The sequence below is a fragment of the Halichoerus grypus genome, chromosome 2, assembly GCF_964656455.1.
Source record: "Halichoerus grypus chromosome 2, mHalGry1.hap1.1, whole genome shotgun sequence".
NCBI classification, from domain to species: domain Eukaryota; kingdom Metazoa; phylum Chordata; class Mammalia; order Carnivora; family Phocidae; genus Halichoerus; species Halichoerus grypus.
In genome coordinates this window covers 68,455,040-68,472,204 of record NC_135713.1, presented here as the reverse complement: position 1 = coordinate 68,472,204, position 17,165 = coordinate 68,455,040, and the positions used below count along the sequence as shown (strand labels likewise).

The following is a 17,165-nucleotide window of genomic DNA, read 5'->3' as shown; positions in this document are numbered from 1 at the left end:
CTAATGCTATTGAACATCTTTTCATGTGCTTATTGGACATTTGTAGCTTTTGTTTGGAGAAGTGTCTATTGCCCATTTTAATTGGTTTATTTGTCTTTTTATTATTGAGTTGTAAGAATTCTTTATATATTCCAGAAGGAAGTTCCTTATCAAATAAGTATTTGCAAATATTTTCTCCCATTCTGTGCTCTTTTCACTTTCTTGATGATGACCTTTGAAGTATAGAAGTTTTAAATTTTGATTAAATTCAATTTATGTATTTTCATTTTGTTGCTTTTGCTTATGGTGTCTTATCTAAGAAACTGTTTCCTGAGCCATGGTCACAAAGATTTACTACTGTGTTTTCCTCTGAGAGTTTTATAGTTTTAGCTCTGATATTGCTGAGGATTGCTTTCTTAACATTATTAAGCCTTTTGGATCCATTAACATGAGTCTTTCCATTTATTTGGGTCTTCCTTAATTTCTTTCAACAATATTTTATAGTTTCAAGAGCACAGGTTTTTAACTTATTTTATAAAACTTATCCCTAAATATTTTAGTCTTTTCGATGCAGTCATATATAGGAATTGTTTTTTAATTTCATTTTCAGATTGATCATTGCTAGTGTATAGAAATATAATTGATTTTTGTATATTGATCTTGTTAATGCTAATACTTCTTTTTTATTACATTCCTTACGATTTTGTATATACAATCTCATGTCCTCTGCAAATAAATATAGTTTCACTTCTTTCTTTTTCAATTACCATGGAAATTATTTCATTTATCTCATTGTAATGGCTAAAACCTCCTGTACAATGTTCAGTAGAAGTGGAGAGAGTGGACATCCTCATCTTGTTCCTGATATTTCAGTGAAAGCATTCAGTTTTAGTGATTTTTTTTTTTTACCCTATAAAGAATAGGCCATAACTTCCCTTTGAACACAAATTTCCTTTTGACTTTTTTTTCCCTTCTGTTTACATACACAGATATGTGCTGATTAGAAGGGTCACAGCGCAGTGTGGAGGATAAGACAGTGCCTTACAAAATGGGGTTTGGGAGTGACCTGAAGAATTCACATGAAGCTGTGCTAAAATTGCAAGACTGGGAATTACGGTTACTGGAAACAGTGAAGAAATTTATGGCCCTGAGAATAAAAAGTGATAAAGAATATGCATCTACTTTACAGAACCTTTGTAATCAAGTTGATAAGGAAAGTACTGTTCAAATGAATTATGTCAGCAATGTATCCAAGGTAAGGAGAATAATTTCATTATTTATTGTGTATAGCATCATAATTGTGCATAGGGCAAATAGATCATGCTGTTGAGGGAGCATCCCCAAATTAGCATTCTAAAGCAGTGGTTCCAAAATCTTGCTGATTAGCAGAATCTCATGGGGGAAAGTTTCAAAAATTACACATTTTGTGCCCTACCTCCTGAATCTGAGTTAGTAGGTCTGAAATTTTTGAATTTTGAAATTAAAAATTGATGTCTAGATTACTGTAATGATTTTGGTTTGAGAGCCATTTTTACAAATTTTGTTTTCTTCATTACCCTATTTCCTTGGGTGTCTTGAGACCTGCTATTTTCTTTTGACACAAACTTTCATCATAACCCACCTTCCCTGAATTCTTCTGTGAATCATTTGTGTAGTGAATCACATGGAGTATTCTAACACATAGTGTTCTTTGCTGTCATTCATCTTACTAAAATAATAATATACTGCTGAGTTAATCACACTAAAAAATTCTTTGGATAAACAATATGTTTATAAGATTTTTATAAGATTATATTTTATAAGATTATAAAAATATAATATAAACTTTAAAATTAAGCGCCATTAAAAATAAAGGCCAAATTGCACTGTTAATTGCTGTTGGAAGGCATTAAAGATGAAATATTACACACCTTAATCGTTCTTAGATTTCTGCTTTATTTATTTCCATTGTATTACTTAACTATCATATTTCACTCTACTTATTCAAAGTAAGGGAAAATCTTCCTTGTTTTACTTTGGAAAGTTAAAAAAAATTAGTGTGTTTCTTTTACTAATATTTCTTAGGATTTGAGTAAATTGTAGAGGAAATTGTTTCCGATGGAATGTGTGTGTGGTGTGTATGATCAGCTAAGGATCTGTGATTTCATTGAGAACTCCTTAATGTTAATATCTTTAACTTCCTTCCTTAGGCTAGTCAGGTTCCCCAAAAAGGAATTCTCTAGTCTCTAGTCTGAAGATGGGGTTGCCAGACATAGCAAATAAAAATGTAGGACACCAGTTAAATTTTGCATGTGATATTTGGGACACACATACACTAAAAATTATTTTTTATCTGAAATTCAGATTTAACTTGTCCTGTGTTTGGTTGACTACTCTGTTATGTTACGAGAATTGATAGGGAAAGTAGGTTGAGTGTTCTAAGAGTTATACTTTAGTTAATCTTCCTGTTTTTGGTAAGCTGCCTAATGTCTCTTAGTCCAAAGGCTCTCTGGTTTATTTTTTCCTCTTGTTTTCTTCTGAATTGGGGGAAGAACAGTTGCGTGTTTGTGTGGGCTGAGCAATAGAAATGAGAGTTCTGTCTGCTCCTTATATAGACTTTGAATCGATTCCTCTGTTTCAGTATCGTCTCAGCTTCTTTCATATAGGTTTCTCCAGTTTCTGAGCTTTACTGGAGTTATAGGTCTGACCCTATAAATTGGCCTTTTCTTCTTTTTTTATTGAGAAATAATTGACATACATGCATTCCTGTATAAGTTTAAGTTACACAGCATGATGGTTTGATTTCACACATATTGTGAAATTATTACTACAGTAGGTTTAGTTAACATCTATCATCTCATGTAGATAAAATAAAAAGAAAAGAAAAAAATCCTTTTTGTGATGAGAACTCTTAGGATCTACCCTCTTAAGTTTTCTATATATCATACAGCAATGTTAATTATAACCATCATGTTGTACGTTACACACCTAGTACTTATTGATCTTTTAAGTAGAAATTTGTACCTTTTGACCACCATCTTCCCCTACATGGCCTTTTCTTCTTGACCTACCCTTTGCAGAACACTTATGTTTCAACATTTCTTGATATGCTAATCAATTACCATTTACCTACTTTTCATTTTCTTATGTTTTGTTGACATGTCTTATCTGTGGTTGTCCCCTTTTCTATTTTCTTTGTTATTGTGAATTTATACTTTAAGTAACTACATTATATTTTAGTGGGATTTTGGGAAGAAGTGGAGAAATAGCCATGTGTTCTATTTACCGTGTTTAAGTGGAATTATACTTTTTTTTTTTTTTAAGATTTTATTTATTTATTAGAGAGAGAGCACAAGCAGGGAGAGCGGCCAGCAGAGAGAGAAGCAGGCCTCCTGCCGAGCAGGGAGCCCGATGTGGGACTCAATCCCAGGACCCTGGGATCATGACCTGAGCCGAAGGCAGCCGCCTAACCGACTGGGCCACCCAGGCGCCCCTGGAATTAAACTCTTGAGAAAAGTAAGATAGTGAAAGTAACAAGAAATAGGATTAGTAGGTATAGAAGATTGAAGATTTGTGAGGTCAGGCCAGTGGAGGAATCATCAGTGTACACACTAAGGTGTCAAGTATTTTGGTAAGGGATAGATGGAGACAAATGCTAAAATAATTAAGGAAGTCAGGAGAGTTTTTGGATTGCAAAGGGGTTTAGGGAAAGTGATAAAGATTGGGAGGGATGGTTTAAATGGGCAGGATTGCCTTTCAAAGAGGAAATGTTGAGAGGTAACAGTGAACAATGGTTGGAAACCCGAAGAAAAACAAGGAATGTGTCAGCCTTTCCTCTTAACACTGAAAAGTCATCATTTATTCTACCTAAAAAAAGTCCAGTATATCAATTTTTTTCTTTAGGGTATTGTGTTTTTGGTGTTGCATCTAAAAAAAACCCCACTGTTGCCTGACCTAAATTTGCTGAGTTTCTCCTTTGTTTGCACCTGGAAGTTTTATAGTTTTGCTTTATATTTAGGTTTATGATCCATTTGTAGTTAATTTTTATATGGGGGCAAGGTATGATCAAAGTTTTTTTGCAAACAGATATCCATTTGTTCTAGCAACATTTGTTGAAAAGATTAAGCTTTCTCCTTTGCATTTTTGTTGAAAATCAGTTGACCATCATTTGTAAGCCTATTTCTACACACTTTATTTTGTTCCACTTGTGTTTTTGTCTGCCCTGACACCAATAACACACTTTTTATTTTGCTGTTTTATAATAATCACAAAGTCAGTAGTGTAATTTTTCTGTTCTTTTTTTTTCTTTCAAAATACTTTTGGCTATTTTAGTTCCTTTGCACTTCCGTATGAATTTTATTTATTTATTTATTTAAGATTTTATTTATTCATGAGAGACAGAGAGGCAGAGGCAGAGGGAGAAGCAGGCTCCCCACTGAGCAAGGAGACCAATTCGGGACCCGATCCCAGGACCCTGGGATCATGACCTGAGCTGAAGGCAGACGCTTAACCGACTGAGCCACCCAGGCATCCCCATATGAATTATAGAATTAGCTCGTCAATTTCTATTTTAAAAAGGTTACTGGATTATGATTGGAATGCACTGACTATATAGATAAATTTGGGGAAAACGTGTATCTTAACAGTATTGGATCTTCCAGTCCATAAACATGGTATATATTTTCTTTAATTTTTCTGAGTAGTCTTCCAGTTTTCAGTGTACAGGACTTTCAGATTTATGTGTATTTCGTATTTTTTGATACTCTTATAAATAGTATTTTTTCAAAATTTTAGTTTCCCACTGTTCATAATTATTATGTATACTAATCTCGTAACCTAAACTTCGTGAAACTTGCTTATTTGTAGCTTTTTTGTAGATTGCTTTGGATTTTCTACACAGGTGATTATGTCTTCTGCAAACAAAGACAATTTTCCTTCTTTTTCATTTGGATGTCTTTTATTTGCTTTTCTTTCATTTTTGCACTGGCTAGAACCTCTAGCACAAACCTGAATGGAAGTATAGACAACAGATATCCATGTCTTGTTGCTAATCTTAGGGGAAACACATTTAGTCTTTCACCGTTAAGTATGCTGTTAGCTGTGAGTTTTTTGTAGATATCTTTTATAAGCTTGTGGAAGCTTCTACTCCTACTTAGCTGAGAGTTGTTTTCATGCACTGATGTTGGGGTTTTGTCAAGGGGTTTATCTTTTTCTGCTTAGATGATTGTGTTGTTTTTTTCTTTTCAGCTTGATAATATATTCAAATGTACTCATTGATTTTCAGATGTTTCAAATGTTAAAACAATCTTGTATTTCTGGATTAAACCCCACCTAGTTTTATATATTGTCCTTTTTTTTTTTTTTTAATCTTTGTATTCAATTTGCTAAAACTTTTTTTTTTTTTGAAATTATCTCAGTTTTACTGAGGGATATTGGTTTGCAGTTGTCTTTTCTTGTAATGTGTGGTTTTGGTATCAGGGTAATGCTGGCCTCATAGGACAAGTTGGGAAGTATTTTCTCTTTAATTTTCTTGTGAGGTTTGTGTAGAATTGTTTTTATTTCTTACTTAGATGTTTGATAGAATTCACCAATGAAATCATCAGGGCCTAAAGTTTTCTTTCAGAGAAGGTTTTTAATTATACATTTAACGTTTAATATAGTGGGCACTTCAGATAGTCTTTTTCTTCTTGAGTGAACTTTGGTAGGTTATGCTCTTCAAGGAATTTGTTCACTTTTGTCTAAGATGTCAAATTTTTTATGTTGTTTATTATTTTACATTATTGTCCTTTTAATGCCTTTCTCATTCCTGATATTGGCAATTTTTGTCTTCTCTCTTTTTTTCCTGATCAGACAGGCTAGAGGTTTATCAACTTTACTGATACTATCTGAGAACTACCCTTTTGATTTCATTGATTTTCTATTTTCTATTGCATTTCTCCTCTGAAATCTATTAATTTTTTCCCACTTAATTTGGGTTTTATTTGCTCTTACTTACCCTCATTTGGTAAGTGGAAACAGATTATTGATTTAAGATCTATCTTCTTTTGTAATATAAGCTTATAGTTTTTTTAATTTTCTGAGTACTGTTTTAGCTGAATCCTAGAACTTTTTATAAGCTTATTTTCATTTTCTTTCAGTTCAGCATACATTTTAACTTTTGTTTTGATTTCTTTTTTGACCCATGTGTTCTTTCAAAGTCTGTTATTTAATTTCCAAATATTTGGGTTTTTTTTTTTCCAGAGACATTTTTGTTATTGATTTTGAACTTAGTTCCGTTACTTTATAAGAGCCTATTTTGTACTTTTAAATTTATGAATACTTGTTTCATGTCCCAGAATATGGTCTGTTAAGGAACTGTTTCGTGTACACGTGATATCCTTCTGTTGTTGGGTGGAGTGTTCTGTAAGTGACAGTTAGGTCAAGACGGTATATAGTGGTATTCAAGTCTTTTATTTCTTTACTCATTTTTGTCCACCTATTCTCTCAATTATTGAAAGATGAGTATTGAAATCTCTGATTATAATTGTGAATTTGTCTATTTCTCCTTGCAGTTTCATCAGTTTTTATTTCACGTATTGTGAATCTGTTATTAGTTACATAAATGCTTAGAATTGTTATGTGCTTTTTTTTTTTTTTGACAAATGAATTAACTTGTGTATTAGGTGACTGATTTTTGAGGATTTTAAAATTCTTATGAACTGACTCATTTTTCATTTATGACGTTACCTTCTTTATCCCTCATAATATTCTTTGCTATGAAATCTACTCTGTCTGATATTAATAGGACCATTTTGGCTTTCTTTTGGTTAATATTAGCATATTTTGTGTTTTTTATCCCATTTGGTTGTTATATTTAGAGTGGGTTTCTTGTAGGTAGCATGTAGTTGGGTCTTGCTTTGTTTCCTAATATGACAGTCACTGCCATTTAATTGGTGTGTTTAGAGTGTTTTCATTTAATGTGATTTTTTAATATGGTCAGGTTTTAATCTATCAGTTTGCTATTTGTTTTCTCTTTGTCCTGTCTGCTTTTTCTTTTTCTTATTTTCCTTTTTTCTCTTCTTTTGGATTGAGTTTCTTTTTATGATTCTGTTTTTACCTACTTTGTTGGGTTATCACCTATAATTGTTCATTGTGTTATTTTAGTGGTTGCTTTAGGGTTCATAGTATACATCTTTAACTTACTACACATTTATATTTTAGTCATATATAGAACCTCATCTATAATAATATACTTGCAGTAGTATACTTTCATTTCTCCTGCCTATACTTTATGCTATTATTGTTATGCTTTTTAATTCTACTTGTATTATAAATCCCACAATATATTATTATTATTGCTGTAAATTATTATCTTTTGAATAATTTAAATAATAAGAATATGTCTTCATATTTACCCATTGAGTTACAACTCACTGTACTCTTCATTTCTTTGTGTAGATCCAGGTTTCTCTCTGGTATTATTTTTTTTTCTGCTTGGACTTCCCTTAACATTTCTTATATTGGAAGTCTGCAGGTAATTTATTTTTTCAGGTCGGTGAGGAGTCTACTTGAAGATTCTCACCTCTCCCCCTACTCACAGGTGTGTGTGCACTCTCTCTCTCTCACGCAAATACATAAATCTGTTTTTTTAAAAAAATGCCTGTGTGTGCTATTCCTTTATCTTCTCATACCTGCCCAAACCCAGCTCTTCCTTTTGCCCCACACCTGTGCTTTAGGGTGGAGGAATTGGAGAGAAGGAAAGAGAAACTGAGTAGGTCAGCCATTTCCATGTTGAAAATGAACAAGTCATAAATAAATGAATTATCTTTAATAGTCTAATTTGAATATTTTTTTGTATCTTCCATGTATCTGCTTAATATACCTATTCTTTCCTTTAGTTTCTTAGAATGTAGTTACAATAACTGTTTTATTCTTTTTGTCATTTATAATCTCTGTTACTTCTGGGTCAGTTTTGATTGGCTGATTTTTCTCATTTTTCTTCTGCATCTTTATGCTTAGTAGTCTTTGATTTGAGGCCAGGCATTGTGAATTTTACCTTTTTAGGTACTGAATATTTTCGTATTTTAAAAAATATTCTCAAGCTTTGTTTTGGGATTGGTGACAGTTGGTTACTTGGAGAAAGTTTGACCTTTTCGGCTTTTACTTTTCAATTAGCAATAATCCTGCCTTGGACAGAGCCACCCAGGTGCCCGTGGCTCTTACTTTACATTTGTTAAGTACTTGTAGCCTAGGGTGAGTTTATCTCCTCTACTGAAGCAGGATCATTCTCAGTACTTAAAAGAGGCTCCTGATATGAGGTTTTATATTTTGGTTGTTGGGACCTGGCACAATTCCGTGGTCTTGTGTGAGCTGTAGACAGTGTTCCCTTATAATCACTGTGAATGGGTTGTCCCCTTGGCATAGGGTAATTTCCTCACACCCTTGGGCTGATCAGTACTTAGCTAAACAATCAAAGGGGAATCTTTGCAGATCTCCTGAGTTTTCTTTTAATGCTGCTCTCTCTCCTCTGTAGTACTCTGTTCTTGTCTCTTCTCTAGTAATGTGACTGTCTTGTTGTCTCTGTGCTTTGAACTCAGTCTCTTTAACTTACAGATCTTACTGAGTTCTGTGTGGCTCTTCCTCTTTGGACTTTTTCTCCATTCAGTAAGCTGAGATAACCTTAGGGGTCAATTTGCTGATCTGTAGTCTCTCCCTCAGGGTTTACTGTCCTTCATTGCCTGATGTCCAGTGGTTGTATGTTGTTGTTTCATATATCTTGTCCAGTTTTTAGTACTTTTATGCAGCTGGATAAAGAAATGCCTGTTTCACCATCTTGACTGGAAGCAAAAGTCTTGCAACTAGTGGCTTTTATGTCTTTATTTAAGAAAATTAAAATGTACAGCTGAGTTTCAAGGATAAAACAAAGATATCCCTGTGCCCTCTACTCTATGCGTTGTTAACATTTTGTTTTATATACTCTACAGTTTGCTTTCTCTCTCAATATAATTATATATTACTTTTTTTCCCTGAACAATTTGTGAGTTAGTTGAAGACATCATGTCCTTTCATTCTTAAATATTTATTTAAGTATTTTCTAAGAGCATACCTGCAGTATAATCAAATTTGGGAAATTTAGCATTGTTACCATGCTATTATCAAAAATACATTCCATACTCAACTTTTGTCAGTTGTCCCAATAATGACCTTTTTCGGCAATTTTCTTTTACCCTGATTCAAGATCTAATCCAGAATCATTCATTTCATTTAGCTTTTTTGTCTCTTAAGTTCCATTAATCTAGAACATGAGTCTAAGAAATCATACTTTGTGCTTTGGTAATTTCTTTCTTTCTTTCTTTCTTTCTTTTTTTTTTAACTTAAAGTTATTTTGAAGTATGTACATTCTGTCTTTAATCCTGAGGGCATGGTTTTTGTATGCTTTTATTTTTCCCTTTTTGTTGTTTGTATTGCTTTCGGTGAAATATTGGGAGATACTTTGAAAAATTGGTATCTAACCTTAAAATATCTGGAGATGAGAGAAAACATACTTGTTACTGCATTGCTGTACACATGAAAAGTAAAGAAACAAGATCAAAATAAATTAAGAATAAATAAGAGTTAAAACCAGAACTTGTATTGTTCAGCTGTAAGTTAAGTAAAAATCCAGGATTGCCCAATATTTCACCGAAAGTAATACAGACAACAAAAAGGGAAAAATAAAAGCATACAGGATACAGGGGCGCCTGGGTGGCTCAGTTGGTTAAGCAACTGCCTTCGGCTCAGGTCATGATTCTGGAGTCCCGGGATCGAGTCCCACATCGGGCTCCCTGCTCAGCGGGGGGTCTGCTTCTCCCTCTGACCCTTCCCCTCTCATGCTCTCTGTCTCCCATTCTCTCTCTCTCAGATAAATAAATAAAATCTTAAAAAAAAAAAAAAGCATACAGGATACAAAAATCAGTTGTTTCTATACACTAATAATGAACTATCTGAAAAAGAAATAAAGACAACAACCCAATTTACAGTAGCATGAAAAAAATACTTAGGAATAATTTCACCAAGGAGGTGAAAGATCTGGACACTGAAAAATTAAGACATTGATGAAAGAAATTGAAGAAGACACAAATAAATGGAAAGATATTCTGTGCTCATGGATTGGAAGAGTTAATATTGTTAAAATGTCCTTACTCCCCTAAACCATCTATAGAATCAGTGCAATCCCTATCAAAATTCCAATGGGATTTTCCACAGAAATAGAGAAAACAATACTAAATTTGGATGGAACCACAAAGGCCCTGATAACCAAAGTTATCTTGAGAAAGAACCAAGCTGAATGTATCAAATCACTGATTTCAAACTTATTATAAAGGTTTAACAATCAGAACAGTATGATATGGCATAAAAACAGGCATGTTGACCAATAAAACAGAATTGAGAGCTCAGAAATAAATCCATGCATATATAGTCAACTAATATTTGACAAGAGAGCCAAGAATAGTCTCTTTAATAGATGGTGGTGGGAAAACTGGATAGTCATATACAAAAGAATGAAATTGAGCCTCTCTCCTACACCACTCACAAAAATGAACTCAAAATGGCTTAAAAACATAAAATAAGACCCTCACCTGTAAAACACTAGAAGAAAATATAGGGGAAAAGAACTCCTTTACATTGGTCTTGGCAACGGTGTTTTGGATATTGTACCCAAAGTGGAAGCAGCAAAAGCAAAAATAAAAAGATTCTGCACAGCAGGAAGCATTCAGCAAAATGAATAGATAACCTTAGGAATGGGAGAGAATATTTGCCAACCATCTATCTGATAAGGAGTTAATATTCAAAATATAAGGAACTCCTACAACTCAATAGCAAAAAAAAAAAAAAAAATCCAATAGAAAAAAATGGGTGGAGAATCTGAGTACAGTTTTCCAGAGAATGCATAACAAATGGCTAACATACACATGAAAAGATAATATCACTAATCATAAAGGAAATGCAAATCAAAACCACAATGAGATGTTACTTCATAACTATTAGAATGGCTATTATCAAAGAGACAAGAGATAAGAAGTGTTGGCAAAGCTGTGGAGAAAAGAGAGTTCTTGTATACTGTTGCTGGAAATGTACATTGGTACAGCTACTTTAAAAAACAATATGGAGGTTCCTCAAAAAATTAAAAATAGAACTACCAGATGATCCAGCAATTCTACTTCTGGATATATATCTGAAGGAAATGAAATAATTATCTTGAAGAGATACTTGCACTGTTGTGTTCATTGCAGCATTATTTACAATAGTCAAGATATGGAAATAACCCAAACATCCATCAATGGATGAATGGATAAAGAAGATGTGGTATATATACACAGTGGAATATTATTCGGTCATAAAAAAAAGAAGGAAATCCTCCCTTTTGTGACAATATGGGTGGACTTAAGGGCATTATGCTAAGTGAAATAAGTCAGACAAAGAAAAAAGGATACTATATGTTCTCATTTATATGAGCCAACTCATAGAAATAGATTAGAATGGTGGTTGTCAGAAACTGGGAGGTGGTGGAGGTGGGAGAGAAATGAGGAGATGTTGATCAGAGGGTACAAATCCAGCTATAAGATGAATAATCACTGGGGATGTAATGTACAGCATGTGACTATATTTAACAGTACTGTATTATATACTTGAAAGTTGTTAAGAGAGTATATCTTAAAGTGTATCATCACAAGATAAAAAGGACAATCATGTGAGGGGATGGAGGTATTAACTGACCTTATTGTAGTAATCACTTTGCAATATATACATGTATCAAATCATTATGTTGTACAGTTTAAACGTGCATATGTTATATGTATCTCAATAAAGCTAAACAAAAATTAGTAAATATATAATTGCACCTGTCAGAATACAGTCAACTCTCTTCTGATATAGTGTAGTGATACAGATAATTCTCAACACAACCTATTTGAAGGGAAATATTGGTTTATCTTTTGAACACGAAGTAGACTGAAATATTGGCTATATTCCATATACTGCATGGGAATCAAAAGTAATGAAAACTGCTTTTTGATGAACCAGCCTTATTATTTAGTAGTCACATAATAAGTATATATTGTAACTAGAACCTGTATAACTAGATTTTCAACTATATGTATTTTGAGACAGTAATTCTTAAGTCTGACTGTGGAGTCGGTTCTGCTATAAAGCTTGATTAAAAAACGTGAATTTGTTCCAGTGCAATTGATATACTGGGGAACAGTTTGAACATAATGTGATTTTGTATTTGTTCATGTACAAATCTGGAAGAAGTGCTAGGTGAATGCCAAAAACAACCTAGATGAATTGAGCTGCTTAGGAATGCATAAAACTCACACAGGCACACACTTTCATCATTTATTGGCTACCTCTGTTCATCTGTTGTGTTATGAGCCACACCCATCCACGTGTGGTCTTGCTACTTTCTGTCCAAATTCAGATAACTCTTTCTACTACTTTATAAACCTCACCAGCTGCAAACCTTCTGACACCTACTTTTGATAAGCAAACCTCAGGTCTTTTCAAGGTAAAGTGCCATGTTTTTGTAGTACTTATGTGTTTCTTAACCACTTAATCTATGTAAAACCATGCAAAGTTTTTCTTAGGTTTCTCTTTTTTAAAATGTGTCCCTGATAAATTTTTTGACTGTTGTGCATCTAACACCTTTTTTTTTTTTTTTAAAGATTTTATTTATTTATTTGACAGAGAGCGAGAGAGGGAACACGAGCAGGGGGAATGGGAGAGGGAGAAGCAGGCTTCCCACCGAGCAGGGAGCCCAATGCGGGGCTCGATCCTAGGACCCTGGGATCATGACTTGAGCCAAAGGCAGCCGCTTAACCGACTGAGCCACCCAGGTGCCCCACACCTTTTTTTTTAATAAGCTCTGTGGTTTTTTTTTTTTTTTTTTTTAAAGATTTTATTTATTTATTTCAGAGAGAGAATGAGATAGAGCATGAGAGGGGGGAGGGTCAGAGGGAGAAGCAGACTCCCCGCTGAGAAGGGAGCCTGATGCGGGACTCGATCCCGGGACTCCAGGATCATGACCTGAGCTGAAGGCAGTTGCCCAACCAACTGAGCCACCCAGGCGCCCTAAGCTCTGTGGTTTTTAGTGTGATTTTGTATAACCCTGTGATTATTAGGGACACAAATGTTTTATACATTAGAATTACTTGGGGAGCTTTGAAATACTGATGCCTGCACCCCATCCAAAACTTATTAGGTCAGAATCTCTGGTCATGGGATTCAAGATTTGGTATTTTAAAAAGGCTGCCAGGTAATTCTTATTGCAGGCAGAATTGGGAACCACTAGCCTCTGGAAACCAGGAAGCTTTGAAGAAAATGCAAAGACAGGTTCTTGTGAATAGAAAGTACTTTGCACTTGAAATTCAGTCTTTGAAATCCTCAGTTTTAGGGAAATTTAATGACTTGTCTTCTGGATTTCTATATCTCATAAAGATGCAGAAACTCCAAAAACATTCTTATGAATTCAGACAAACTCTGAATAAAAACTGTTGTTTCAGAGAACCATTTATTTTGAATTATTGTGTGGCACAGAAACTATGCATTCTTCTTGGAATTTTATTGTTGTGTTTTAAAAATATTCAAGCAGGAAAGAAAGCAAGTAGTTGGAAGATATAGTCTGTAGAGAAAACCTATTTATAACAACTATTATTTAGGTGTTTTTCAGGTTTGAGTCATTTTGTTGATTATTTTCAATGCTTTACTGTAATTATAGCTACAGTAGTTGTGTGTTCTTTGACTCATTGTCCAGGATAAATACTTTTTGGTATAATGAACTCAGAACTTTAAATTACTACCTGTTTATGGAATACTGATTTACCTCACCACACATCTGCTAGTTCAGAGGTGGAAGGATGATTTGCTTTTCTAAAAGATATAAATTTTTTCCCTATATGTAATTTTCACTTTCCAAAATTTGAGTGAAGTGTTTACTTTTTTTAATATTGTGTATTCATCCTAATATAACTGGTACTATTTACCTTTATTGGTTTCTTAAGAGTGAAATAGGCATTTTAGGATTCATGCTAATTATTTTGGAAATCTGTGATGCTCTGTAGTGTATGCAGTGTAGTAAATGGTCTCTTTTTTTAGGGGGTGGAGCGATAGGGGAGAATAAAATTTCTATAAATGGAATCATTATTCCTCTTTTTCACTGTGAAATAAGAGATGCATTTATTTCTAGGAATTACTTTTGGTCACGAAACAACAACATAAAAGTCACATTTAGGAATGTAGAAAATCTTTTGAAAAATACATTTCAGGTAGAAACAGTATTTTATAATATAATATTAATATTCAGTTTACAACTCAGGATTCTGAAAAATGTTCTAAAACTTAAAAGTCTCAAACCAGTAATTTTGTTTCCTTGAGGGTAGGTGAATATGTATTATATGTATATTTATCTTAAAGTGGTGCTATTTCTTTTTCTTTCTTTTTTTTTTTTTTTTTTATGTTCAGTTAGGCAGCATATAGTGGTGCTATTTCTAATTATCCAGTGTGGTGCTGGTTTTGGTTAGATAGAAGAAGATGCTGATTTCTTTTTCTTTCTTTCTTTCCTGCTTTTTCTTTCTTTCTTTCTTTTCTTTCTTTCTTTCTTTCTTTCTTTTCTTTCTTTCTTTCTTTCTTTCTTTCTTTCTTTCTTTCTTTCTTTCTTTTCTTTCTTTCTTTCTTTCTTTCTCTTTCTTTCTTTCTTCCTAAGATTTTTAATTTATTTATTTGACAGAGGGTGACACAGCGAGAGAGGGAACACAAGCAGGGGGAGTGGGCGAGGGAGAAGCAGGCTTCCCGCCTAGCAGAGAGCCTGATGTGGGGCTCGATCCCAGGACCCTGGGACCATGACCCGAGCTGAAGGCAGACGCTTAGATTTGAAGTGTAGGTCATTATTCTAGTTAGAAACGCAAATAAAGTGCAGGCCATTTTTATTTTTACTTTCATATCAAGAATGACTCACTAATCTTGGCCTAGAAGGACTTACTCACTTTAGATGTTACTCATGCCACAAAGTAGGTAGCCTGAAGGAGTAGATAGATTTTCCTTGTGGTTGTTGGCCTCTAATTTAATGATAAAGTACTAAACAGGGATTAATTAAAGATTACTGTGTAATTTGTAACCAGTTTATACAGTACTCTCATTAGTTTAGCTTAATAGTTATTCTTGAGATGCATGTGTTTTGGGTATGTAGGAAGAGATGAAGGTCATCTTTTGATGCAGGGGTCTTTAGGTCCCCATACTTCTGTATCCTCCAGCATCTTAGGTAGCACATTAAGAGGTAGATTTATTAGCTGTGTGACCTTGGCAGATTATTTAATTTCTCTGCCACCGTTTATAAGATGAAGATATTTGCCTCAGAGTGTTGATATGAGTATATAAGAGAAAGCCTGTGAACGTAGAAGAAGCAGATGTTAAAGAGGAGGAGCAGAGGGTCATCTAGACAAGCAAGGTTAGACTTAATAGGGGTGAAGTTGGGAGAAGGAATGGACACCCTTAACCCCTCCTCTTGGTTCTGTGTTACATAGGATGTGAGGGAAGAAAACATCATTTATTTGACAGAGCTTCAGAAAAAGAGAAGGTCCTAGGTATAATGTCTGGTTTATAACTTCTGGGAGCAAATACAGAGTTTTAACTCTTTTCCCCAGAGGTTTATGTGGGGGGGGGGGGGGTTTAAAAAGATTAGACTGAGCAGTAACTGGAAGGATTGGTTGGATTCCGGGAGGAAAGGGAAGTCTGCTTTTAAAGAAATGTTAAGCTGAAAGAGCCAATCAAGGAGATTTGGGGGGATATAGGAAATAAGGAATAACAAAACAACTGCCTTAGGACATGGGTGGGAAGAGAATGGGATGAACTAGGGTGGAGAACAGGTCTATCCCACTGAAGCTAGAGGGGAGTAGGCAAACATCTCCAGAAGCCCTACTGTAATTTATTGTTTTCTCTTTAAAACAGCCAAATAGGTCAGCCCTGTATTAACAAAAAACCACTAGAACTGGATCAACAAAGTAATCTTCTGTGCACATGAGCAGTAAAACTCAAGGAGTTTATGAGGATGACAGTATAGAGGGAAGTAGCTAAGTAGAGAAAAATCACAGGGTGCAAGAGCTGGAGGAGACTGCAGGGGTCTTTAACTCAGCACCTAACTTTTGGTAGGAGAAATTGCTGAGGTGATGTGATTTGCTTCTGAAGGGCAAAGGTTGCTCTGACCTGTTAGCTTTCTGGATATTGCTCTTCCTCAGAAGAACAAGAATTGTGAGGGACACTGAGTCTAGGAAGCTGGAAGAAAAAGTAGTGGGAAAGAAAAGATAATGTAGTTTCCTTCTGGGTATGATCTGTGTTTAGATATCTAGATTTACTCTTTTTAATAGCAATAGTAATATTTTGGTAGTCATGTAGTTTCTGGAAATGGCCATCTGAGATTGGGCGATGAGTGAGCTAATGTGGCTCAGCATATATGGTACCAGTCTTTGGAACCCAACTAATGACTTCAATTAATTGATTATTTTGATTTGATTTGATTTTATCTTAAAAATATTTATTTTTTGTTTACTTAGTATTTTTTATTCAGTATTTGTTTTGGTTATTGCATTAGTGTTTGATAATCTAAGAATTTGTACTACTTACAAAGTACTACTACAAGGGCTTAAAAGTTTGAATCCTTCCATTGTTAGAAAGGCCAATTAAATAGAGAGGCCGAAATTCCCCGGACATTGAAGGACATATTTAATGCAGGTGATCCATCCCTCCCTGAGTCACCAAATAACTTCAGTTCTTTGGCTCTTTAAAAACTCCCACCAGGTGAAAATTATACCTGCTGTTCTAGATGCTATGACATACACTATGCAGGGAAGGAGACTAGCATATTCCTACTCCATTTATAGGCGAAGAAACTGTAAATATAAGAAAAAATAAGATATCCAGCAATTCATCAAATGAATTATAAAATTGATGGTGTTTTGTATATATAATCAGCTTATTTTATGAAAATTATTATACTATCATTATGAAATGTTTGAATGTTCCAAAGCTATTTGCCTCAAATATAGTACTGATAGTGTAGTTGTTTTTCATGCTTCTTGTGCTTGGATTCATTGAGCTTCTTGAATCTGTGGGTTTTTTGGTTTTCATTGAGTTTTGAATGTTTTTAGCCATTATTTCTTCAAATACTTTTCCTATCCCTCCTCTGTCTCCTTGGGGTT

The 17,165-nt window shown here is 34.2% G+C and overlaps 1 protein-coding gene across 4 annotated transcripts in view; it reads left to right on the top strand.

Moving 5' to 3' along the window:
- FER (FER tyrosine kinase) overlaps nucleotides 1-17,165 on the top strand; it is a 418,533-nt gene that overhangs the window by 38,807 nt on the left and 362,561 nt on the right. For all 4 annotated transcript variants that reach the window (XM_036123015.2, XM_036123018.2, XM_078066948.1 and 1 more), the window contains one exon: nucleotides 969-1,234. In XM_036123015.2, coding sequence (XP_035978908.1) covers nucleotides 1,028-1,234 — 207 coding nt within the window. In that variant the 5' untranslated portion in view covers nucleotides 969-1,027. The remainder of the gene's footprint in view (nucleotides 1-968; nucleotides 1,235-17,165) is intronic.